Source organism: Drosophila rhopaloa, unplaced genomic scaffold, assembly GCF_018152115.1.
Source record: "Drosophila rhopaloa isolate 14029-0021.01 unplaced genomic scaffold, ASM1815211v1 contig_178, whole genome shotgun sequence".
NCBI classification, from domain to species: domain Eukaryota; kingdom Metazoa; phylum Arthropoda; class Insecta; order Diptera; family Drosophilidae; genus Drosophila; species Drosophila rhopaloa.
The window spans coordinates 4,610,130-4,634,655 of record NW_025335059.1 but is presented as its reverse complement, the minus strand read 5'-3'; the positions used below and the strand labels follow the sequence as shown (position 1 = coordinate 4,634,655).

General features: G+C 41.4%; 2 protein-coding genes and 1 non-coding gene across 7 annotated transcripts; 2 read left to right on the top strand and 1 right to left on the bottom strand.

Moving 5' to 3' along the window:
- Nucleotides 1-1,876: 1,876 nt before the first annotated feature.
- On the top strand, nucleotides 1,877-21,502 carry LOC108046312 (myosin heavy chain 95F). Of its 5 annotated transcripts, none has more exons than XM_017125932.2 (18): nucleotides 1,877-2,295; nucleotides 14,738-14,932; nucleotides 15,754-15,827; nucleotides 15,883-16,012; nucleotides 16,076-16,237; nucleotides 16,365-16,627; nucleotides 16,687-17,093; nucleotides 17,156-17,900; nucleotides 17,961-18,393; nucleotides 18,458-18,699; nucleotides 18,755-18,975; nucleotides 19,034-19,264; nucleotides 19,615-19,659; nucleotides 19,823-19,867; nucleotides 20,132-20,252; nucleotides 20,445-20,562; nucleotides 20,621-20,722; nucleotides 20,785-21,502. In XM_017125932.2, exons 2-18 carry the CDS (start codon nucleotides 14,746-14,748, stop codon nucleotides 21,060-21,062), a joined length of 3,804 nt encoding a protein of 1,267 aa, XP_016981421.1. In that variant the 5' UTR covers nucleotides 1,877-2,295; nucleotides 14,738-14,745; the 3' UTR covers nucleotides 21,063-21,502. The 5 variants fall into 5 exon arrangements, with proteins under 5 accessions (XP_016981421.1, XP_016981419.1, XP_016981424.1 ...); XM_017125930.2 differs by lacking the exon at nucleotides 1,877-2,295 and adding an exon at nucleotides 9,944-10,643; XM_017125934.2 differs by lacking the exon at nucleotides 1,877-2,295 and adding an exon at nucleotides 14,490-14,613.
- Trnal-uaa lies at nucleotides 8,344-8,427 on the bottom strand. The gene has a single exon. It is a non-coding gene; the product is annotated as a tRNA-Leu (tRNA).
- A 255-nt stretch (nucleotides 21,503-21,757) lies between the features above and the next one.
- On the top strand, nucleotides 21,758-24,146 carry LOC108046314 (phenylalanine--tRNA ligase beta subunit). Its single transcript, XM_017125936.2, has 5 exons — nucleotides 21,758-22,104; nucleotides 22,179-22,234; nucleotides 22,299-22,456; nucleotides 22,514-23,859; nucleotides 23,916-24,146. Exons 1-5 carry the CDS (start codon nucleotides 22,047-22,049, stop codon nucleotides 24,065-24,067), a joined length of 1,770 nt encoding a protein of 589 aa, XP_016981425.1. The 5' UTR covers nucleotides 21,758-22,046; the 3' UTR covers nucleotides 24,068-24,146.
- Nucleotides 24,147-24,526: the final 380 nt, after the last annotated feature.

Genomic DNA, 24,526 nt, shown 5'->3' with positions numbered 1-24,526 from the left:
TTAAGGCTTTCCTTACTCTCTAAAAGTGTATTAAACAAACATCGAGTTCTCGTTTTACAGTTCTTCTGAATATGTTTAATGGAAATTAAAGATACCCAAACACTCTACGAGTACCAACTATAAAAAACGCTCTCAATTGAGCTAAATTGGTAAGCGTAGCGCAGTCCCATTTATAGAGCGCAAAATCAAAGGCGAAAATCGTACCATACGACCATATTCATTAAAATTTTTAGATGAGACATCATCTTGCAAAGTGCAGGGTGAGCGGAACATTTGCTCAGCCGAATAGATCCAAGTTTTGGTAACTAAAAGAGTAATGGCAGTAAGTTCACTATTTAGTTGTGTAACCAACCCCACTTGGACTCCAATAGAACAGGGCAGGCGCTATTTCCTAATTTAGAGTTCTAGAGTTCAGTTTGTAGAACACTTAAGCTGTTTCCAGAGAGCGTGGCCGATCCAAAGACGGGGAAATACAGTCAGGCAACCTTTTTTTACGTCATTCAATTGCAAACAAAATTGCGTTTTATATCGAATTTAGATTAACTACACATGGGTTTAAACTTTATTGGGTATCATTGATTTTACCTAGAATATATTTAACTAATCAGAGTTTCAATTAGGATTTTTAGGCAGCGAACTTTATATCTAAAAAAAAATAAAATACTTTGTAATATTTTTTTAAAACACCATGCATGATAATGAGTAAAGAGACTTACTGTGATTTAAAAAGGTTCCAAGCCTAAACCTGCCAAGAGTGGGAAAAGTTAAAGTTCATTACTTCCAAAGGTTTGAATATACTTTATGGGCCAAAAGTAGACTACCTCTTTTTAAGTTTGCACCTTTCTAGAGTTATTCTTTCCTTTGAAGAGTGTTGCCTTTAAGAGTACATTTTATAATGATATGAAAGACATTTTAGAGTGAAATGTGCTGACCAGAGGCGGTCCTCTTTGGAAGACTACTTGTTTTATTTAAATGATGATTCCTCCATAATAGTTACAGTTCCGAAGTCCTTGATGGGTTTCGCCTCAAGTCACTGTTTGGGCCTTTGGTTGCTCTCTTCCAGCCAGTGGAAGCCCCTTGTAGGGTCATCGAGGTAGGGTGCAATAGCTCCTGTTTCACAGAAACCCACCGGCAAGGAGGTGCCCAGAGCCGAATTTGTAAATACAGTGGGAAACTATTCAGCGGAGAAAATCAATAGGATTCCGTAAAAGGCAGTGATGGCCAGAACGCTCAGATAGAATGATATCAGTGCGGGCCACGTCAAATGTTCTGTAATGACCATCCTGTCTAGCAGGCTTATCCCAACCAGGACCCAACCGCTGCAGTCGATCGCCTGCCAAAGCGGCTTAAGGCCAGAAGTTCAAACATGATTTAAAATAAAAAATGTGGTTTATAAAAAAAGTATACAAACAAAATATAAAATTGGGTATTCTTGATTTAATTTAAATTGTTTTTTTTTAACTGTAGCATTCCTAAATTTGGAGTAGAGAAGAAAAACCGAACGGATTAGGGTCACAGCTTCTAGATAGTTTTAGTTTGCCCCATGGAAACATAATGAAAAAAATGTATTTATATAAAAACTACTTTGTAAAAATAAAATATACTCTTAAGTTTTTATTTTCAAAATAAAATGCTGGTAATCTTAATCCTCATAAAATACATATGGAATAAACTATTAATTAAATAAAATTTAAGAATGTAAAATTTATTTTCAAATACCGATTGCTATAAAATTAAGTCGAAGTTTTCATCGACTTATATCCAGGATTATATCGATACTTCGCAATTTCTTGCACCTCTATCGGTCAGCTGTTGCGCGCGTGAAAGAGACAAATGCTCTGACGGCGCTCTCTTAGTTCCGTACTTCGCTTTTTGAAATTCAAACAAAAGTGGTTTGTTTGTCGAAAGTCGGTTTTAGTTCGTCTCAAAATACACAACCCGACGGTTCGCGATACCAAACACAGAGATCATTCCGTCGGCGGATGATCGTCGCTATAATTTCAAATCCGAGCAGTTGAAACTCTGACAAACACAACACCCAGCTGAAAATACTTCAAGAGTTTTACAATTTTTCGGGAGTCACGTGTCGCGCGGGTTAGCAAATTTCAAGTTTCAAATTACTGGGCCCTCTGCGCCCCCACGCAAGGCGGTTATTCAAGAAAAACCCAACCAAAGGCCACGGAGTAGATCGATTCCAAGTGGGTGGCTCCTTCCTCAATGTCTGTGTGCGTCCCCGAATATCGAATCCTCAGTTACCAATAACACTCGCCCTGCGCGATCTGCAGCAATCCTAAGGTGAGTGTCCACCATGCCAGAGTATTGGGTTTGGGAAAACCCATTGGGAAACCCATTGCGAAGCTAGATTGTGAGTGCTCACCTGTGAAGGCGGATTTCATGCCTCCCTTTCTTTTATTTGACTTGCACTTGTTTGTCTGACATTGGCGAATTCTTATCCATTAAAATCGATTACCTATCCGTCGGTGGTGCAACTGGGCAATCGATTAGCGAAGACGGAAATGATTATACCCTAGCTAAGAGTAGTACGAATTTGGGTAGTCATTACAGAGAGATCTTAATACTAAGCATAATCGTAATCCGGATAGACTAGTACGTTTTAAACATAATACTTATTTGAATTTTTTGATACCTCTTATTTTTGTTTTATCTACGTATGTATGAATATAAAACTTGATTGTTGTTGGTATGTTATTTCCTGTTGAATAAGCTTTTAGAAGAAACCTTTTGGGTAAAGTTAGGCTCTTATATCCTAACCAAGTTTAAGGTTTTTTTAAATAAAACTCGATATTAATTTAAAGTCTAGTATTCTAGGCCTTACCATCACTCATAACGTAACTATATTTATGTATTATAGTTGGCTTTACAATATTAATTGTTTTGAAGGAAGAGAAGGTTCGAGGGCAAACGTGACCCTGAATCAAACAAAAAGAGAGCGCAGTCGCAACTGGAAATGTCACCACCAATTCTTACAATTCCCACAGCTGTCCTACCACATCCCGCACCCACACCCATCCACTCCATATGGAATACATACATACATGCACCCTGAAAACAGAGAAATGATTCTATTTATAGGCAGAGACAAGCAAAATGTTGCCCCATGTCAACGTCGCCTTCGTGGTTGTCGTTGTTGTTGAGTTTTTAAAGCAAACTCAAAGATAGATTTGTGTCCCGACCATTTTAATTGAGTGCGGAAATGAGCAAACATTTCTTGGAGCCCCCGTCCAGGGACACAAGTGTCGTCGTTCTCGCCGATCGACAGTCTGATTCTCCATTCGAAGCACATTTCGTTTATTTATGTGGAAAACCAGGGGAGAAGAGAAGGAGAAGGAGGAGGGCGGGATAAGGTCTCTTGGCGTCGACGCCGCTCCTTTGCGCATGCGTGTCCATGTTGGCAGATCCATAATTAAACGGGTTCGACAATACCCTTTCATGTGGCGAGGGTATTTGCTATTCTCGGGAGTGAGAAAGGGTACCTCTTTTCAAAAGGATCGGCTGTAAAAAAAAAAACAATGTTAATATGGGTGCTACATTTATTTAAAAGACACTATCAAATGTTGTTTACTACTTTTTAATAAATTTAACCATAAAGATTCCAAATAAGCCGCAAGTCTTGGTAATAATATGTATCTCAGATTTTTATACCACCTCACTCTATCATTTGTTTTTAAAGAATTTTTTTTATATTTCCTATCTTTTAATTCACAACGGAATTCGTGAAAACTTATGCATAGATAGACTCATTTTAGTCATTTTTATAGGTATCTGTGTATCATGGCACCTACAAATAATCACCTAAGGGTGTGTTTGATTCGACTTAATTCCATACCCTTCGCGGTCCGCTGAAGGTAGCCGTGCTAGCTGTCACTCAGCCCCCTCTTCCCCGGCAGGACCACCCCCTCGCCGATCGGGCGAACAAGGCCTAACACGCGCCACACAGCTGACAGGAACTCAGGATCACGATCCTGATATCCTGATGGCCGCCCGTCACCATTGTCACCGCCGACAGCTGCTTATATCGAAAGCAAATGTTCGGAGCTGCCTGCCGAACAAAAGCGTCGGACGCGAACCCACTTCGCAGTGGCCACCAGTTGGTCTCGAGATGCGTTAGATCAATTTGCATATAATACAAAAAGAGAAACACTGAAAACGGCCGACGATTGTTCAAAGATTCGCAGTGAAAGTCAGCCGAGTGTGTGGTTTAATTGCAGCTTTTGTTTTGATAGTCGATTAGCATAATTCAAGTTGTATTTTTACTCCTATCATGGTTTTGCTGATTGTTTTTTTTTTATGTTTCTGTTGTTTAATGTATTACTTTTTTTATATTTGGCTAACGCAATACGTGCTTATAACATGTTGGATTAATACTTATGAAGAAGGCGGTCGGGATCGTAAAGGAAGTGCCGTTTCAGTTTCCTGTTAAAAAAATACATATATTGTGATAAGACTATGTCACAAACAGAAACGGTGATTCAATCTATTTAGCTGGCTCATTGCAAAGGGGTCTATGGTTTGGAATGCGGCTGGTTTATGATAAGAGGCAACTTAAATTTGTATCAATGGATTTGTCGTTAAACAGTGATTAAGCTCTTTAAAAAAGGGGCTCTGGACATGGATAATTTAACTTTATATAATAATCTAATAATATTTTTAAACAAAAATGATTTTACCATTACTATAAATACTGTTTTGCAAGCTGCTCCCTATTATTTATTATCTTATTCAATAAAAAAAACATACTTCCGTCGTATCCAACCTTTTATTTGTCAGTAACTGTTAATTTTATTTGATTAATGACAACACGTCTATTTATAAATTGGAAATCATTAAAAATACGTTTTACAAAAATAGATTTGCATATTTTAACCTTTCGATGGGAAAGAGGCACGACTTTCTGAGATTAGTTAATATTTTCGTAGTTTTTTAGTTCGAGTTTGCCTGACCAATAAATATGCCTTTATTGTGTTCATTTACAAAGAAAGCTAACAAAATTAATATTATTTCTCCTGAATTTTTGTTGGCGGCCGTCAAACAAGTAATTGCGCTGAGAAGGGAGATAAGATTAAATGTGATACGATAACACACATTTGGTAACTCACATACAAGCCGCCAAACAAAAACAAAGGCTGCCTAACATGGCCCGGAGACAAAGCCCAAAATGTTGACCCAAAATAAACAAAGATCCCCCTATTTTTTCCCCTTTCATACGTATATGTATCCGGCAAGTGCAAAGTAACGACTTGCAGGTTCCCGCCATATGGAAAATCTGTGAGCATGTGTTGGGGAAAATGAGTTATGGTGCCGTCACACAAATCCATCAACGTCTGGGAATGGCTTGGGTAATGGCAATGGGAATCGGAATCGGAATGGGACTAAATCCGAGACTGGATCTGGGTCTGGGTTGTCGGCGGTTAGCATTTGCATTTTAATTACATCTCCAAATTGTAGGAAGCGGGCAGCGTTAATTGCCGTTTGGCTCACAAAAAACGCTTTTCAATTGTCGGTAGTTTTCCGGTTTTTTCGGATTTCTTTTGACTGGTCCGCATTAATTGGTTCCACTTGCGCGACGTTTAACTATCGACAGTCATTTCTTCGCCTTAAATCGCCTCTCCTCCGTGCATTTTTTTCGATGCCGAGTCATTGAACCCGCGCTGCAACTAAAAGCACTCGACTCTGCATTTGTGGGGCAGCCCCTCACAAAAACTTAAAACTAAACTAAAAAAAAATAAAACAAAAACAGACAGAGAGGGAAAATAACAGAAAAAGATTAACAACAAAACGCTACGAAAACTTGTTTCGGTTGTGACTTTTGCGCATGCTCAGCGTTTTGCTTGCCAACGCTTTACGGTACAGTGAACTCTGGCCCCGACACCGTTCCCGCTTTTTGGTGTGCGGACCAAAATCATGTTCCTGTGACGTTTGGGCCATAAATTTTACAGCTGCAGCCTCTATTGTTGCAAGTGTAATTACTTTTCGACTTTTTTAGACCATTTTTCTCCCCTTTGGTTATTTGGATGGGCCAAGTTGGGCCAGTTAGCCGGAGTGACTCATCACTCTGCTCCCAATTGGTGGCCACTGGCCACTGGCTACTGGCAGCTGCAAAATCTGCGGCCAAAACGAGTTCAACTGGTTGCCCAGCGATGCCTTGTAAATCCATGCAAGCGCTACAGTCGGGAAAATTAATATTGATTTTCAATCGATTTGTTCGGTAACTTTATATTTACAGTATATTCCACAAAATCAACTTATTACAATCGAAAGATTTTTTATTTCCGAAATTTCTTTCAAAAAAAAGTAATCTGGTCATATTAAACCGTTTTGATCAGTGCATTGTGAGGTTTTGAGCGCGGGGGCTGCTGAAAAATCGCAGTGCGAACCTGTCGCACCGTTAGCGCGTCCCTCCATCCTCGCGGACCCGCTTTCCGGCTCCTGGATCACGTGAGCCCGTCTTGACTGGTTGAACTTGATATTGATATCGGAACATGGTCAAGGAACTGACCGGAATGGAGACCGCAACTGGTTTTTGGCATCATAGGAGAGCTGTTCTCGCTGGTTAGCACGGCCCAAACAATGCCAATCTGGCCAACAATGCTCATTGGATTCCGATGAAATGCGCCGCACAAACGAATCGCTAACGGTTCGAGCTGAGCTTCTTTCTCAGCGCTTTTGGCCTCAAATTGCCTCCAGTTCTTCATGGGTTGTAACCCAGGAAAGTGTCGCAATTATTACACAATTTTCGTGGCTCGCTGTCTCGTTTCGACTTTGTTTTAATTTTCTTTTGTGTGAGCCACAAGCAATTTGAAATGTTTCGGTTTTCCACAGTGATAGAATGGCACACGAGCTGTGTTTTCGTTATGAAATAATGGCAATTGTTTTGCTTGCGATACATTTTTCGTCTTCTCGTTTTCCTTATTTCTTTGCTTCGGGTTATGTTTATACAGGGAAGTGGCACAATTATGATATTCCAAAGACCCCAAAAGAAATGGGTCATCAAGTGGAGTAAACCAGAAGATATGACAATGAGTTGGACAACCAAAAGATTTCTCAAGCTATAGGAAATCAATTTTGTTTACCAACTGGGGGAAAATCCATAAACTATGATGATTTAAATTGATGCGGATATAATAAAATTGAATCCTATTGGGTAACAAACACAAGTCTTCTCATAATATTTAATTGCCACATCTCTGCTTCAGTTTCATCCAATTATTTATAATTTTTGTTACAAATATCCCCATCTAAATTCAATTGATTTTCAGGAGCCTGTATCTTTCAAAAGATCATCTTCTCACATCAGTCAAAGTTTCCCCGCGAGACAAATCAAATATACAGAGCCGCTTAAAATGTGTTGGCACCATTAATTATAACCTTTTCCAATTCAAGCCCGATAGGTATACCCCTTATGGTCAACCGTTTGCCCTTAGCCGTCGTGTGCATTTCTTTAACTGTTTTTCATTTTTCTATTTCCAACGAGCATTGCGCAATGCAACAGAATGCATAACAAAGCGCATGCCAAAACAATAGGCTCATAACGAACAACATGATTATTAATTATTCAGCAAAGGCAACAGCAACAACGGTCACTTATTGTGTATTGTTTTGGTTTTGGACATCGCCCAGCGGCTATTTTGGCCAAACCGGAAACTGAACCTCGTCGCTTGCAACGGTAGAACAGTTTTCCATGACATCCAGAATTACACGTTTTTTTCAAAAACCCCATTTCACTTGAATGTGTTGTTTAAAATATTAATCATTCAAGGGGAGAACAAAAAATCTATGTGGGTAATTCTTAAAAATATTTAAAGCTCTTTTTCTTTTTAGAAATTTGACTTAGTCAATGTTCAAAATATGGTAACTCTGCAATTCATAATTGCAAATGCTTGCACTCGCAATCGTTTTTTTTATCAGCTGGTAAAATTTAATACAAATAACTAACAAATATTTTTTATTTTAAACTAATAAAAATATATATACCCATAACTAAAATTCCTATGAAAGAATACTACCTTTTTCTACACGGTGCCATGGACTACATTTTACAACACTTCCTTATCTTAACGTAAAGCTTATCAGAAGATTACATGCCATTAGAAAACTTTTTACATTGGGGACAGAGACCACAATTTGTAATTTATTTTTATAATTAAAGAATATTTTAAGCAGGCAAACTTATTTCCATTTAGAACTTTTCCAGGTAAACTTACATTATCTTTTAAATAAAGTATTTACAAGGCCTCAATTTCGTAAGATTTAAGTAAGGGGTGTGTAAAAATAAATATTATAATTCAGAAAAAAAAGGGTAACAAAAATAATAACAAACTTATTTGTCAGGTGTGGGGTTCGAACCCACGCTCTCTCTCGAGAACCAGAGCTTAAATCTGGCGCCTTAGACCGCTCGGCCAACCTGACTCCGTTGAGCGTCGACGACAAACGTGCTACAAAAGCAAACAGCTGCCCGGCAGCCAGTGCCATTTGCGATTGTCGGATATGATATGCTATTCTGACTGGGGGTGTTTTTCTCCTCGATTATATCTCTTGGTATTATATCTACATATGTGTATCTTGTTTGATTAAGGAAAAGATACTTTCAACAGAAGGTAGAGATAATGAGAGATTTTCCTACTAAATTATAGTTATTTTTAATCTTTTGTGATTTAGGGATGAAAAATAAAATAAACTTGTTTTATCCTTGACTGGCAATCGATCCCAGGACATTCCGATTTCTAGATAAAGCAAAATTTTCTACGCCCAAACGTTCCTACTCGTATGTTTCGTATGTTTCCTACTCGTATGTTTATTTATAGAACGCTTTGCTGCACTCGTGCAAAGACAGAGATGGCAATTTTTTTCCGCTAATTTCCCTTTTATTTTGTTTATTTCGCTTTGTTTCGTTTCGTTTGGTGGTATTGATCAAGCGATTACAGTACAGCAGATAGGCATACAATGGCCGCGAATTCCTCCCCCGACCGCAACCCAACCCCTTTGTTTTTGAGGTACGCAAATGCCTGTCAGTCACAGCCCAGCGAACTGCTCTCTCCGTCGGTTTTTCGAAAGCTCCTGCAAAAGCTTTTGTGATGCCGCTATCAGATGCATCTGTACGGAACCGAATCGCTTATCCTCCGCTGATTTGTTGTCCCCATCTTAATCGCTTTGTTTACTAGAACCCGAGAAGCTCTAAAGCTCACCCTAACCCATGCCCCCCATTGTGGTATAACACCCCTTGTTGAATGCCCGTTAAGCAGCTGTTGCGTCAATGGCGTATGAATAACTCAATTTGCCAATTGGAGTGAAACATAAGCACCGCGGGATAACTAAAGAGTGTTGGAATATTTTATTGCATGCAAATACCAGCTATTCGTACATTTAAGGTTAGCATAGTAGCACTCAATTCTTGTAGTATAAAAGAAAATATCATTTCGAATACAAAATAAATAATGATCATTAACTTTCCATTTTAAGTAAACGTCTTATATATTAACTTTCTAAAATATAATTTAAATCTATACTGTCGAACTTCCCCAACTTAAAATTACTTTGGCACTACGTCTTTGACCCGAGCTGTGCGTGTAAATAAATCCGGAAGTTGTTATTCACGCTGCTGCAGCGCCGCGAGTCTTCCTGGTGCACCATCTTCGATGACTCCGACTCACTTGACGCAAGTGCCACGGATGCCATTGTTTGGTCCCGCTCCCGAATTGGGGCACCAACAAATAAAACATTTTGAAAAAATAAGCGCCTGGCACGCAGCTGGAATTATTACTGTGCCACCCACTCTCCGACATCGGTAATTGCGGATTCGGCGCAGTTAACGAACCCGAATACCGTATACGATAATCCGGAAACACGATGAGCGGAGCAACCCCGAGTTTCGCAGAGGGGCATCCTGCCCAGAATCCGGCAATCCGCAGTGCATGTCGCGAGTTTGCTGCAGTCGTCACGCCACGTGTCGCCGCATTATAATTCCCAATCGTATTTTTTTCGGGGCGTTTGCCCGAATCGTAGAAGTCGGTTACTGGGTGAAAACTGCACGGCAACAGCAGCTGTAGAAACATCATCATCGTCGTAAACAGCAACAATAACAGATACATCGAGCGATGCATTTGGAGTCAAAAGTTCAGCATCGCAACTGATTTCCTAGATATATGTACCATATATCTCCGCACGCGTCTGCTTTCGATCTCTAATTGTATTTACCTTTTAATGTAGGTCAGAAATTGCCATAAATTTCGCTATGGCCACAAGTTAAACGAGAAAACTCAATTAAAAGTGAAAACTGCATCTCTTGGGTAATCCAGCGGATGGGCCAAAGGTGCCAGCCAGTGGAAAGTGTTTAATCGATAGTGAAAAGCGCCAAAGTGAAAATCAATTGTCACTGCCTGCAGCATTTGTGGTAGTCAACAAACAACCAGTCGCATCCCGAACGGTTTCACATACAGTCAACCCCCTTGGTGACTCACCCGGCACCCTTATTCGTACTCCTCCCTTTTTTTTGAGTGCCACAGTGCCAAAGTCTTCGCTCCAGTGCATTGCACTGCAATTAACCTATTGAGGCTTCTAGTCTGCAGTTGGGCTCCCCGAAATGGATTTCTATGCCAATAACAACGCGGTGCACTCAGCCAGCACGGGTGAGTTCAATTAACTTGGCTTAATTGTCTGACATTCTTATCGCCAGACAATATTAAAGCAATGGCTTTTTTTAACCTTTTAATTTTGTGAGCTGAGATTTATTGGGTGTCCTAATAAATAGATCATTCGTGTGAGAAACGCAATTAAAATGCATTTAGTGCTAGGTTCTGATTGTAAATTAAATCTGGTGACCAAGTAATTCTTTCTACATTTATGTTATGTTAATTTCTTATTGCTGATATCAATATTTATTTCTTAATTATTCTTTATGGCTAAACTTTGATACTGATATCAGTCACAATCCGAGACAAAAGGTATTAAACGCCTAAGGCTTTTAATCTTTAAAAAGTACACATTCAGTTCAGTGACTTGTGGCTTGATATACATTTTAGAAAGATTGTCTAATATATATTGTTGCTAAGAAGGTTAAACTTCGATAATGAAACCTGCAACAACGAAGAAAATGCGTTTGCAGTTCAGTGACTTGCCACTTTGGAACTTCTGATTAATTCTAAAATAGACAATGACGAATGCCCACCAAAAATTAATGAAAACAAACATGAAAACATTGCGCAAGTTTTCCGAAAGCGCAGAAAATTACAATAATAAAACGCTGGCACGCAACAATGTTTTTTTTTGTTCGGGCGGAAGAGAGACTGTAAACAGAGTAAACGATGATATCACACCCAACAGCACCCACTCTTAGCAATTTTTGCAAGTAAACATTGTCTACTCCATTCCTTTCAAGAAAATCACGCAGAGGCGTCTGTTTTGCGGGCTTAGCTTCTGGCTAATTGCTATTCGGACCTGGCTTAGGGTTTGGGTCGCGGGTCGTGGGGTCATTGCATGTGCTCGGATTACGTATACGCACGGTGGGCCCTGTCCAAAACTAAATAAGCCTGTTAGGTGCAGCAGGTGCCGCCCATTCGAATGCTTCTTTCAGGCTGCACTTCATCATTTAGGGAGCACAAAAGGTTCGGTCCGGCTTCACATTTCATAAGCTTCTTGAAAATGACTTGGCTGTTCCTCGGATACTCTTTGCCTTTGCACTTGCCCCTTCACTTCCCTGCCTTTTGGAGGCCTCAGTCTCAGTGTGTTCTTGATTTTTTCCACACCTTCGCTTCAGCTCTTGTCCATTGTCAATGTCGCCTTGAAGCATTTCCTCCGCCGCCAAGTCATTTGCTGCTTCCACACTTGGTTGCCTCGTCTTCACTCAAAAAAATTATTCATCAAGACAAAACTAAAACTAAAGATTTAACATTTTGTTGTTCTTAACATATAGTTAAACTTTTTACTACTGCGAATCAAAGACCGACGTTTAACATTTCTTTTCTTAAAGTCTTAATTTTAATTGATTAAAGATCATGTCAATTCAAACATAAACAAAATAAACTTGTTTCCTTGAAATCGTATACGATTCTAGATATATCTAGAAACCGGAAAGAATATTTTTCATAGTGTCGCCTTGAGAGGAAAAAAAGAGTGGGAATCTGGGAGACTTGGGGCTTGCATTTCCATGCCTGGCCGTCGCCAAGAATGCTGCCGGGCCAGTTCTTCTGCCCCCCATAAACGGCCATCAAACGCTGGCTTCTTTTTTAGACCTCCAGCTCTCTGTTCCTAGGCAACTCTTCTTTTTTTGCATGCTCTGTGTGTGCTTGTTTTTTCCACAATTTGTAATTTATGCCGCTATCTCATGCTCGCAGCAGATTCAAGTGGCCCAGACATATGCGAAAGGAGAAGAGTAAAAAAGCGAAGACTGAAGTCCCAGGAGAAGGCGACAACGTGGCCGTGATTGTGGCTGTCTTGCATATGGAACAAGCCCCCTCTATCGCCTTGCCAATCATTATTTTTTGCTCTCTGCATAATCAAGATTATGTTAAATTGTCTGAGTAATTGTTGTTAATTTTCCTGGGCACATTATAAAGCGATTTCAACCATATGGTTGGGGTTAAGCTCCGCTTTCTTTTCACAATCTGGGCTAATTATGATGGATACATTGCAGCCCGTAAATTGTTCACAACACTTCAATATCAGCATGAGATTGAAGTTTCATTAAATATCCACCCTAATGCTCCTTAAGCCAAATAGTTGAGGGGAAAAAACGATCATTGTGAGTCATTTTGGTAACTGCATACAATATTACTCAATCGATAAGACTTGACTTAATTCCTAATGTAAAGTGTCTGTCGTGCCACGAATGCGTTTATTTAGATTAGAATTTGAATTACAAGTATCATGAGTCAACACTTAATTGAGTTCGTAGATGGAAGGTAATCTATGTAGAAAAATTCTTGTAAGATTTTTAATATACAAATTAACAAAAGCGACATTCTTTTGATAAATATTCTTACAATTTTCCTTTAAATATTAAACATTGAAAATTTAAAAACATAATATCAAATGATAGAAAATACAAGACCATTAAGTATATACATACACCAACACCAAATCTTTGCTTGGCTTTCGAAATGAATCGTTCGATTAAGACCGTTATCTCCGAAATCGTTAACGAATGATTCTTAAGAAATAAAAATTAAATTATATGTCAAGAGCAGTTAAATAGTGAAAGGAAGATAAAGATATATTTAAGACGATTGTTTTCCAAACAAAAACAATAATGCTCAGCTGTTTTGTACACATTTGTCATCGCTAAACGTTTTCTAAATGACATCCATATCTGCAGATCTATTGAGAAACACCCACACATCAAAACCTGTATCTCAGCGTCATCAGAATTAAAGTCATTTGAGTTTCGCTCTCTATTCTTCTATTTGGTTCTCATCCGTCAAAGCAAAGTCACTCAGACCAAACTGACTCATTTGACGAAACAAAATAAAGCTTAACAATCATTTAATAATTTAGCACTTTACGGCAAATTTATCTTGATGAATGCGAGAGGGAGATGGTGCTGTACGAACTGAGACCCAACAAAAAAGCCATTGTTCCCCTACAGTTCCCCTAAAACTCGAGAGCATTTTGTCGCAATAACACACGAGTACTACGAAAACATGAAAATCTGGATGCACTGCACTGTGGAAAGAGCGCGGGAAAAAGGGCAGGCACCATTAACCTAGCGAGAGTTGGAATAAATGGATTTCACCTTGACGCGCTCGCTAAAACAATAATTCCAACGTCACTGTCTCGCTTGCCGAAATCAGATATCGGGCGGGGAAGGTGCAGAGATATATGGATACATATAGCTCTAGAGCTAGCTGTAAATGAGAGCTTGCGGTTTTCTACATATGTATATATCCGAATGATGCTAGGTGTTTGGCAAATCAAACAACAAGGCCGCACACCTACGAGGAGATGTATATTTACAGCTTCGGTCAAATTGATAGCACCAGAGATTCTCTGTCACAGAATCCATACTTCAACCTACATATGTACTTAAGAGTCAAAGAATACATTAGGCTATGAGTATATTTTAAATAAAAAATGGTGAATTTTTTCGATCATTGCTTTTAAGCTAGTTAAATCTAGTATAATATCAAAAAAAATAAAAGGGCAAAACAAATGATGTATTAGATACTACTTTGTTCACCGTGACTGTAGATGTGGGGCTTATCACTTGCTCTACACACACTACGCCCATGAGTCAGAAGGCAGTGCATGACCAAGAAAGGTAACCAGCGAATAGACATAAACGAAAGGCGAAAGAAGCAGAAACAGACGAAAAACAGAAACTGCCACAGCGACAGCAGTTAGAGAACAATGGGCACCAACTCCAGGGAGAGCGAAGTACTACCAGTTCCACGGAGAGAAAGAGAGCCCAGAGAGAGGGATTCACTGGTAAAATGGCCATAAAACACCGGCACCGGTAACCTTAATGACTCGGCAAGAGTCACAGACCATTCCAGCCGATCGCTCCACTCACTCACTTGTCTTTCCACACTCGAACAGCGAGGAGCGTTCCTGGTCGGGTTCTCGGTTCTCCGTTCTCTGTTCTCTCAGTGTTGGTTGTACGAGGTAGATAAGATTTTTCGCATTGATATTGCCCCGCCGCCACACGGTGATACCCGACAAATAAATGTAAAACTATACTTTTTAAATTTTACATATTAATGTTGTATTTTTACGTTTTCCTTTGCAGTGCGCAAAATGTTGGAGGACACCCAACTGGTGTGGGTGCGAGATGCCGCCGAGGGCTATATACAGGGCCGCATCACGGAGATCGGCACTAAGGAGTTCGAGGTTACGCCCACCGATCGGAAGTATCCGAAGCGCACGTGTCACTTTGATGACATCCACTCATCGTGCGATGGACCCCAGGATCACGATGATAACTGTAAGTATTATGCTCTGAGGATACCAATGCCCCAAAGAAATGCTCGTAAAAGAAAAGAGATAAGGCGGAGCTTCCGTTTTGGGTCTTATCTTTCCGGTAGTATTATATAACTGTGGCAAGAAAGTGAAAGAACATTAAAAATTAAGTGCTTTTGATCTTTAAGCATAAGTTCAACGAAAGTTGTTGAACTTATGCTTTGTAAGGCATTTACCAAACCAAACCAAATCCAATCATATTATTTTATAACGCGAGTATCGAACTTCTACTTATTTATAGTATCCTTGCTCCTTAGCATGCATACGAAATATTTTAACAAAAATATTCTTAACTAAGAAGCGCAAATCTTTTCCACATTTATACAAAATCATTAAGAGAGTTTCTAAATTGGTTAATTATGTCAAGAAAGATAAACAACTCAAAGAGTTCACTAGGGTAAAGATAAGGATATAAAACGTTCGTGATCTTGAATCCATATCGACGATAAAAAGCACATATATTGCAGCAGTAGGTAGCGATCTTATCTATTAACCCGATAAGATCGCTTTGACGTAAATGATACCAGAAATGTAGAGCAACATTTTTCAGTGCATTAACTTCAAATTGAGCGAGCGAAACCCACATAGAGAGCAATGCGGCAGATCTGGCGAAATGCTACATTTCTTAACCCTTTTACTCTTAACCCTGGCATGAGGAAATCGTTAGCTATGCTTGCTTACCTGACCCCCGAGCATTTCGGACGGGAGAAAGTGGTTGGGGGGTTTGGGCCATAAAACCCATATAATTTCAGACGTTTTACTAACCCAGATGATTTTATGTTCCAGGTGAGCTCATGCTGCTCAACGAGGCCACATTTCTGGACAATTTGAAAACACGTTACTACAAAGACAAGATCTACGTGAGTACTTTAAATAAGAACGAAAATGGAACTAAGTTAACCCCTTAAATTGCAGACATATGTGGCCAACATATTAATCGCCGTGAATCCCTATCGTGAGATCAAGGAGCTCTACGCACCCGATACCATTAAGAAGTACAATGGCCGTTCTTTGGGTGAACTGCCTCCTCATGTCTTTGCCGTGGGTGAGTTTGACTATTCTTTGCGCACTCTAGAGGGTTATCAATAATTTGTTTATGAACCAACAGCGGACAAAGCCATACGGGATATGCGGGTCTACAAGTTGTCGCAGTCGATCATCGTGTCTGGGGAGTCGGGTGCTGGCAAAACGGAGTCCACCAAATACCTTCTCAAATACCTGTGCTACTCGCACGACAGTGCCGGTCCCATTGAGACAAAGATATTAGATGGTACGTCTCATATTAGTTACTCCCTTTGTTAAAGTTTATGGAAAGTTTAAACTAAAATATCTCTATTAAGAATCTCCACATCCATAAATTAAATACCCCTAACTGATAACCTTATGTTATCCCTTAGCCAATCCCGTTCTGGAGGCCTTTGGTAATGCGAAAACCACGCGTAATAACAACTCCTCGCGTTTTGGAAAGTTCATCGAGGTGCACTATGATGCTAAGTGCCAGGTGGTCGGTGGTTACATATCGCATTACCTGCTGGAGAAGAGTCGAATCTGCACGCAGAGCGCTGAGGAGCGGAACTACCATGTGTTTTACATGCTCCTGGCAGGAGCTCCACAGCAGCTACGCGATAAACTGAACTTGGGCAAACCAGATGACTACAGAGTAAATACACATAAGTCCTAAACAAATTCTCCATTTAATGGTTAAATCTTTCTTGACAGTATCTCTCCGGCTGCACTCAGTACTTTGCCAACACCAAGACGGAACAGCTAATACCGGGCTCACAGAAGTCCAAGAATCACCAGCAGAAGGGACCACTCAAGGATCCGATAATCGATGATTACCAGCACTTCCACAACCTGGACAAGGCCTTGGGTCGTCTTGGATTGTCGGATACGGAAAAGCTGGGCATCTATTCGCTGGTGGCAGCTGTGCTTCACCTGGGCAACATTGCCTTCGAGGAGATTCCCGACGATGTGCGCGGTGGCTGCCAAGTGTCGGAGTCTTCGGAGCAGTCGCTGACCATCACCAGCGGTCTGCTGGGCGTGGATCAAACGGAGTTGCGCACGGCTCTGGTGTCGCGCGTGATGCAGAGCAAAGGAGGCGGTTTCAAGGGCACGGTGATCATGTAAGGATCGGGATTAATAAAAATGTGGTTATCCCATAATAACTAAATAATCATACTTACAGGGTTCCTCTGAAGATCTACGAGGCGAGCAATGCTCGGGATGCCTTGGCCAAGGCCATATACAGTCGCCTCTTCGACCGCATTGTGGGCCTGATCAACCAGAGCATTCCCTTCCAGGCCTCCAACTTCTACATCGGCGTGCTCGATATCGCTGGATTTGAGTACTTCACGGTGAACTCATTCGAGCAGTTCTGCATCAACTACTGCAATGAGAAGCTGCAGAAATTCTTTAACGATAATATACTGAAGAACGAGCAGGAGCTTTACAAACGGGAGGGTCTCAATGTGCCGGAGATCACATTCACCGACAACCAGGACATTATCGAGCTGATCGAGGCCAAGTCGAATGGCATCTTCACTTTACTTGACGAGGAGTCCAAGCTGCCGAAGCCCTCGTACTCGCACTTCACCTCAGAGGTGCACAAGTCGTGGTCAAACCACTACCGTCTGGGTTTGCCGAGATCCTCGCGGCTAAAGGCTCACCGCACTCTGCGGGATGAGGAGGGCTTCCTAGTGCGCCACTTTGCCGGAGCTGTGTGCTACAATACAGAGCAGTTCATCGAGAAGAACAACGACGCCCTGCACGCCTCTTTGGAAGGTTTAGTTCAGGAGTGCGACAATCCCCTGCTGCAGACCCTCTTCCCCTCGGGCAGCAGCACCTCCGTTCGCGGCAAACTCAACTTCATATCCGTCGGCTCTAAATTCAAGACGCAACTGGGCGAGCTAATGGAGAAACTGGAGCAGAATGTGAGTCTTGAGTAAAAGTTTGTTGACAGAAACTTCAAACTAATAGACATTTGTATTTAGGGCACCAACTTCATCCGCTGCATCAAGCCCAACAGCAAGATGATCGACCGCCAATTCGAGGGCAGCCTGGCGCTGGCCCAGCTGAAGTGTTCGGGCACCATTTCGGTTCTGGAGCTCATGGAGCACGGTTTTCCATCGCGTGTCCTTTTCGCGGATCTGTACAGCATGTACAAATCGGTGCTGCCGCCGGAACTGGTTTCACTGCCGGCTCGCACCTTCTGCGAAGCCATGTTCCAGTCGCTCAACCTGAGCGCCAAGGACTTCAAGTTCGGCATCACCAAGGTCTTCTTCCGGCCGGGAAAGTTCGTGGAGTTTGACCGCATCATGCGTTCCGATCCCGAGAACATGCTGGCCATTGTGGCCAAGGTCAAGAAGTGGCTGATTCGATCACGTTGGGTCAAGTCCGCTTTGGGAGCCCTCTGCGTAATTAAGCGTGAGTTAAAATGTTTTTAATTTAATTTATAAGCTTTTAAATGTGTCCCGTTTCACTCCCTTAGTGCGCAATCGAATCATCTATCGCAACAAGTGTGTTCTGGTGGCCCAGCGCATTGCCCGCGGTTTCCTGGCCCGCAAGCAGCATCGCCCTCGCTATCAAGGAATCGGCAAGATCAACAAGATCCGGACGAATACGCTCAAGACAATAGAAATTGCCAGCGGCCTGAAAATGGGACGCGATGAAATCGTCAGTGGAGTGAACGATATATACAGGCAGATCGACGATGCCATCAAGAAGATCAAGGTGAGGCTTGATAAATGTAAGCTATAGTTCCTTTCTGATCCTTAATCTCTCACAGCTGAATCCGCGCATCACTCAACGCGAAATGGACTCTATGTACACCGTGGTGATGGCCAATATGAACAAGCTCACCGTGGATCTAAACTCGAAGCTCAAGGAGCAACAGCAGGCCGAAGAACAGGAGCGTCTCCGAAAAATCCAAGAGGCGCTCGAGGCCGAGCGGGCTGCCAAAGAAGCAGAGGAGCAGCGCCAGCGCGAGGAAGTCGAAAACAAGCGACTGTGAGTACATGTTGTTTTGGAATATTTTCTGCTAACTAACCTCCAATCTAAATAACAGCAAAGCGGAGATGGAAACACGCCGCAAGGCTGCGGAAGCTCAGCGTCTACGTCAGGAGGAGGAGGATCGCCGTGCCGCCTTGGCCCTTCAGGAGCAGCTGGAGAAGGAGGCCAAGGACGATGCTAAATACCGACAGCAGCTGGAACAGGAACGTCGCGATCACGAGTTGGCCCTGCGCTTGGCCAACGAGTCCAATGGCCAGGTGGAGGATAGCCCACCAGTTATACGCAAGTATGTCAATATTTCGTCTAAAAACAATAGATTATTCGAAATACTTGGGCAAAATATTTTGTTTGTTTTTTTTTTTAGATTTTAAAAGGGGTATATTTATTATTTATTGAAAATATTTCGAAAGGTTTTGATAAAAATAATTTTTTTAATACATATGATTCTTATAAACAATTTAAGGGACTATCAAATCAGGGCTGTTAGTTTGTACATATGTTAATAAATGCCTTAAATATATTTTATATATATTATAAAACTCACCGAATTTTTCCTTTCCCCTTACACGGAATCTACTCCACACTATCCACAACAATCCACCACAACCCAACACACAATCCAACCCAACAACACAGTGGTGTCAATGACGCGTCTCCCATGGGTTCCAACAAACTGATCAGGTATAGCACGCTTTATGAATTACCTTTATCTCCAACTCTTGTAAATTTTGTCAATCTTCTCTTGCTTTCCCAAAACACTAATTGGACAATGAATCACAAAAAAATACAACAAACAATTCTTTACTACTTTAACTTCTTTACTTTCTGTATATTTTTGAAAAAGTTTTTCACAAGTTGTGTCAAACATTGCTTCGCGGTACTTAAATAAGTGAGTTGGTGCTGGTTTTGAAATCATTTCATACTAACTAAATTACTAACATCTAAAATAAAAAACTCATGCCCACTAATCCAAAGCATCTGTAATATACTACTACTATAAAACTCCCATTGGCTTTTAGTTTTTGACTTTCAATATCCTTGTATCCTGTCACTATGAACATTTAATGCCATCAATGACTCACTTTGTTTGCTTGCGCTGATATTTTACTTATTTAAATACCAGTACTAACTGATCATTTTTTCCCTGTGGCAGATCGGAGAATGTTCGGGCCCAACAACAGGCTCTGGGCAAGCAGAAGTACGACTTGTCCAAGTGGAAGTACTCGGAGCTGCGTGATGCTATCAACACGTCCTGTGATATTGAGCTGCTAGAGGTATGTTTGTAGAGGGCTTTATTTTTATGGATATGTATTTCGGGAGTATTTAAACTTGCAAATCTTTTGGTCAATTTGATAACATTTGAATTCCCACAACTTAAATAGCAAGTTTGTTAAATTTTTGAACGATTATTTGTTAAAGAGACAATCCCCACAATCATTTTACTTATCCCTCTTTACTTTTTGTAGGCCTGCCGTCAGGAGTTCCATCGCCGCTTGAAGGTGTACCACGCCTGGAAGGCAAAGAACCGCAAGCGCACCACCATGGATGAGAATGAGCGTGCCCCTCGCAGCGTCATGGAAGCTGGTTAGTGAGGCTAGTCACATGGCAAACATAAATAACAATATAAAAATCCCTTTTGCAGCCTTTAAGCAGCCGCCACTTGTTCAGCCAATTCAGGAGATTGTGACGGCCCAGCATCGCTACTTCCGGATTCCCTTCATGCGAGCCAATGCGCCGGACAACAGTGAGTGTCCTATGCTCTGAAATGTAATCAAATTGAATGTTAATACGATAAATGCATTACAGCCAAGCGCGGTCTGTGGTATGCCCACTTTGATGGTCAGTGGATCGCTCGCCAGATGGAACTGCATGCCGACAAACCACCTATTCTACTAGTGGCTGGAACGGACGACATGCAGATGTGTGAACTGAGCCTGGAGGAGACGGGTTTGACGCGCAAGCGCGGCGCCGAGATCCTGGAGCACGAGTTCAACCGCGAGTGGGAGCGCAACGGGGGCAAGGCCTACAAGAATCTGGGAGCCAAGCCAAACGGGCCAGCTGCCGCCATGCAGAAACAACAGTAGACACCCAACAAACAGGCACTGCATTAATCAAACGTTGCCGTTTCGGTGGTCAACCGGTTAAAATTAGTAGCTAACGAAATTCCAAAATTACTTTTTGCCAGTCAAATTTTTATTGAAAGCGACCACGTCCATCAAAACATTTTTAGTAAATATAACTATATTATATTATTAATGACGACATTTGATTTTGGGTTTTAGTCCCATGTTTCTTTACCCGCTCATTTTGTGCGCCCGGACTGTTGTGGGGGGCCTTATAAAATTAGCTATACAAATATATATCTTTGATTAAGTGAATCTTATGATGTAAAAGGAAACGGCAAGTTGTATTTAGTATTTAACGAAGTAATATTTAAATTGTGTATTTAGTTCACTGCGATGTATTTACATAATTGAATATATATTTTACAGTATTTTAAAAATAAATATTTGAAGTACACGAACCAATTTTGTTTTTGACAAAGTGCTGTTAAAATAGTGTTATTTGCACTATTGAATTTATATATTTTGAAGAAAATTAAACAGTTTTTAAGTAACGGATAGATGTGAATTTAAATTTTTGGTTAAAGCAGTAAAAGTTAAGTTTTTTTTGAGTAACAGGATCTGTTAATTCGAATGTTAGGAAAAGCAGTGCAAGCAGTGTAACTTTGCCGCAGTCTTGCCATATTTACACTAGGGTGGCCATAAAACTATCGGCAACATTTCCGTTTGGTACCCAATTTCGTTCAAAGTATTCAATTGCAAGTTAAATAACAATTTATATATATAGCTTTAACTTTTAGTGAAATATAATGATATTAATTCCAAATAAAAGTCTAGCCAATTAACTTATGCTATTTTAAAGCCGCTGAAAGCCGCTGGGGAGTGCAGTCTGGCAACACCGCCAACGTTTGTGTCTCCTCGCAATTAAAATAAAATAAGCCGATTTTACTTTAAAAAATATTCTGTGTTAAAAGCCCCGCAGGATTAACTAGTGAAAGAGTCATCATGCCTACCATTGGAGTTAAAAGGGATCTGCTCTTCGAAGCGCTCGGCAAGACGTACAGTAAGTTTGAAAAGTCCACGTGTAATCACGTTTTCGCAGAGTGGAATAGTTTAATGTTTACCCCTTTTCCGCAGCCGATGACGAGTTCCAGGACTTGTGCTTTGCCTTTGGGCTTGAACTGGATGAAGTGGTAGGTGCATCCCGTTAAACGAGATTAAAAACATAAATTAAAACCCCTTAAATAATCCGAACAGACCACGGAGAAGCAGATGCTCACTAAGGAGCAGGGAGATGTGGCAGCAGCGGCGAATGCTAGCGAGGAGATCATCTACAGAATAGATATACCAGCCAACCGGTACGATCTGCTCTGTCTGGAGGGTCTGGTCACGGGTCTGCTTGTGTTCCAGGGAAAGTGAGTTAATAACATCACTATTTTTTCACATAACTCTCTAAAATGAATTCCTATCAGGGTGAAACCCCCGAAGTTCCAGTTTGTGGAGCCAGCTAAGAGGCAAGTCTTAAATATTGCCCCTTCGACGGCCCAAATTCGTCCTTATGCAGTGGCCGCTGTGCTCAGGAACGTGACCTTCACGCAGGCCTCCTATAACAGCTTCATCGATCTGCAGGACAAGTTGCACCAGAACATCTGCCGGAAGCGGACACTGGTGGCCATTGGCACCCACGATCTTGACACCATTCAAGGCCCCTTTAGCTACGAGGCTCTGGCGCCGGATCAGATTAAATTCAAGCCGCTTAACCAAGCGAAGGAGATGACTGGTAGCCAGCTGATGGACTTTTATGCCACACATGCCCAACTGAAGCAATATTTACCCATCATTCGGGATTCTCCGGTCTATCCGGTGATATACGATGCGAACCGCGTGGTGCTGTCACTGCCGCCCATTATTAACGGCGACCATTCCAAGATCTCGCTGAAGACCAAGAACGTGTTCATAGAGTGCACGGCCACGGATCGAACGAAGGCTAAGGTGGTGCTGGACACCATTGTGTGTTTGTTCTCCGAGCACTGCGCCCAGAAGTTCACCGTCGAGCCATGTGATGTGGTGCAGCCTGACGGCAGCGTGCTCTCTTATCCGGAGTTGGAGGTGCGTGAGGAGCGGATCTCGGTGAAGCGAGCCAATGCCTACATTGGCATCGAGGAGCCGGCGGAAAAACTGGCCGATATGCTGACACGCATGTATCTGGAGGCAAAGGTCGATGGCGACTCGCTGGTAGTGAAGATCCCACCCACTCGGCACGACGTGATCCACGCCTGTGACATCTACGAGGACGTGGCCATTGCCTATGGTTATAATAACATTAAGAAGTCATTGCCTGCCTTTATGCAGATAGCAAAACAATTCCCTCTTAACAAGCTGACCGAACAGCTGCGCGAACAGGTGGCCCAGGCAGGATTCACCGAGGCCTTGACCTTCACGCTCTGCTCCCGGGATGACATTGGACGCAAGCTGAACAAGAGCATTGAGGCCCTGCCGGCCGTGCATATCGGCAATCCAAAGACCCTGGAGTTTCAGGTGGTGCGAACGACCTTGTTGCCTGGTCTACTCAAGACTCTGGTGGCCAATAGGAAGATGCCGCTGCCCCTGAAGCTTTTCGAGATCAGCGACGTGGTGGTGGCCGATGAGAACACGGAAGTTGGGGCACGCAATGAACGTAGGGTGTGTGCCGTGAACTGCAACAAGACCGCTGGCTTCGAGGTTGTCCATGGCCTGCTGGATCGCGTGATGCAACTGCTCTCTGTGCCCTGGAAAACGGCCAACGTTACCAAGGGATATTACCTTCAAGCAGCTGAGGGTGAGTTATCCAAGTGTTTTTGTGATCCCAAGATTTCAGAGTGTTCTCTTTTTTAGACCCCAGCTATTTCCCTGGTCGCTGCGCTAATGTCATGTACGACAACGTCGTTATTGGCAAAATTGGTGTCCTGCATCCTACAGTGCTGCAAGCCTTTGAACTAACCACGCCCTGTTCAGTGGTAGAGTTCACCATTGAGCCCTTCGTCTGACAGATTTAATCGATCAATAAAATGTTCAACATTTTCTAAAGGTTCACAAATAAATTATCACAAATTCTATAAATAAAAATGTTCTTAAAGTCTTTTAATGTTTGTGGTATACCTCTTAAAGTCTGAATTTTATTTTCTTTTTACTTTGTAGTAAAAGGTTGGTTCGAATATTAAATCTATTCTTTAATGTTTTTCCATAATTTTAAAAATAAGGCAAGTTTTTTTAATTTTTTTATTTATGCTGTTTAATGTTCTTTTTTATATTTTTCCTTCAATACAATAATAATAATTATAAGAGTAATAATAATCCGTAGTATACTCATATAGTATGTGTGTATTTAATATATGTAATTTTTTTGTTTTTCTGTTGTTTTTTTGTTTTCATACTTTTCATATTTGAAGTATAATTATATTAATTTTTAAATTAATAAATCTATGTGAATTTAATTTCTTTCGCTT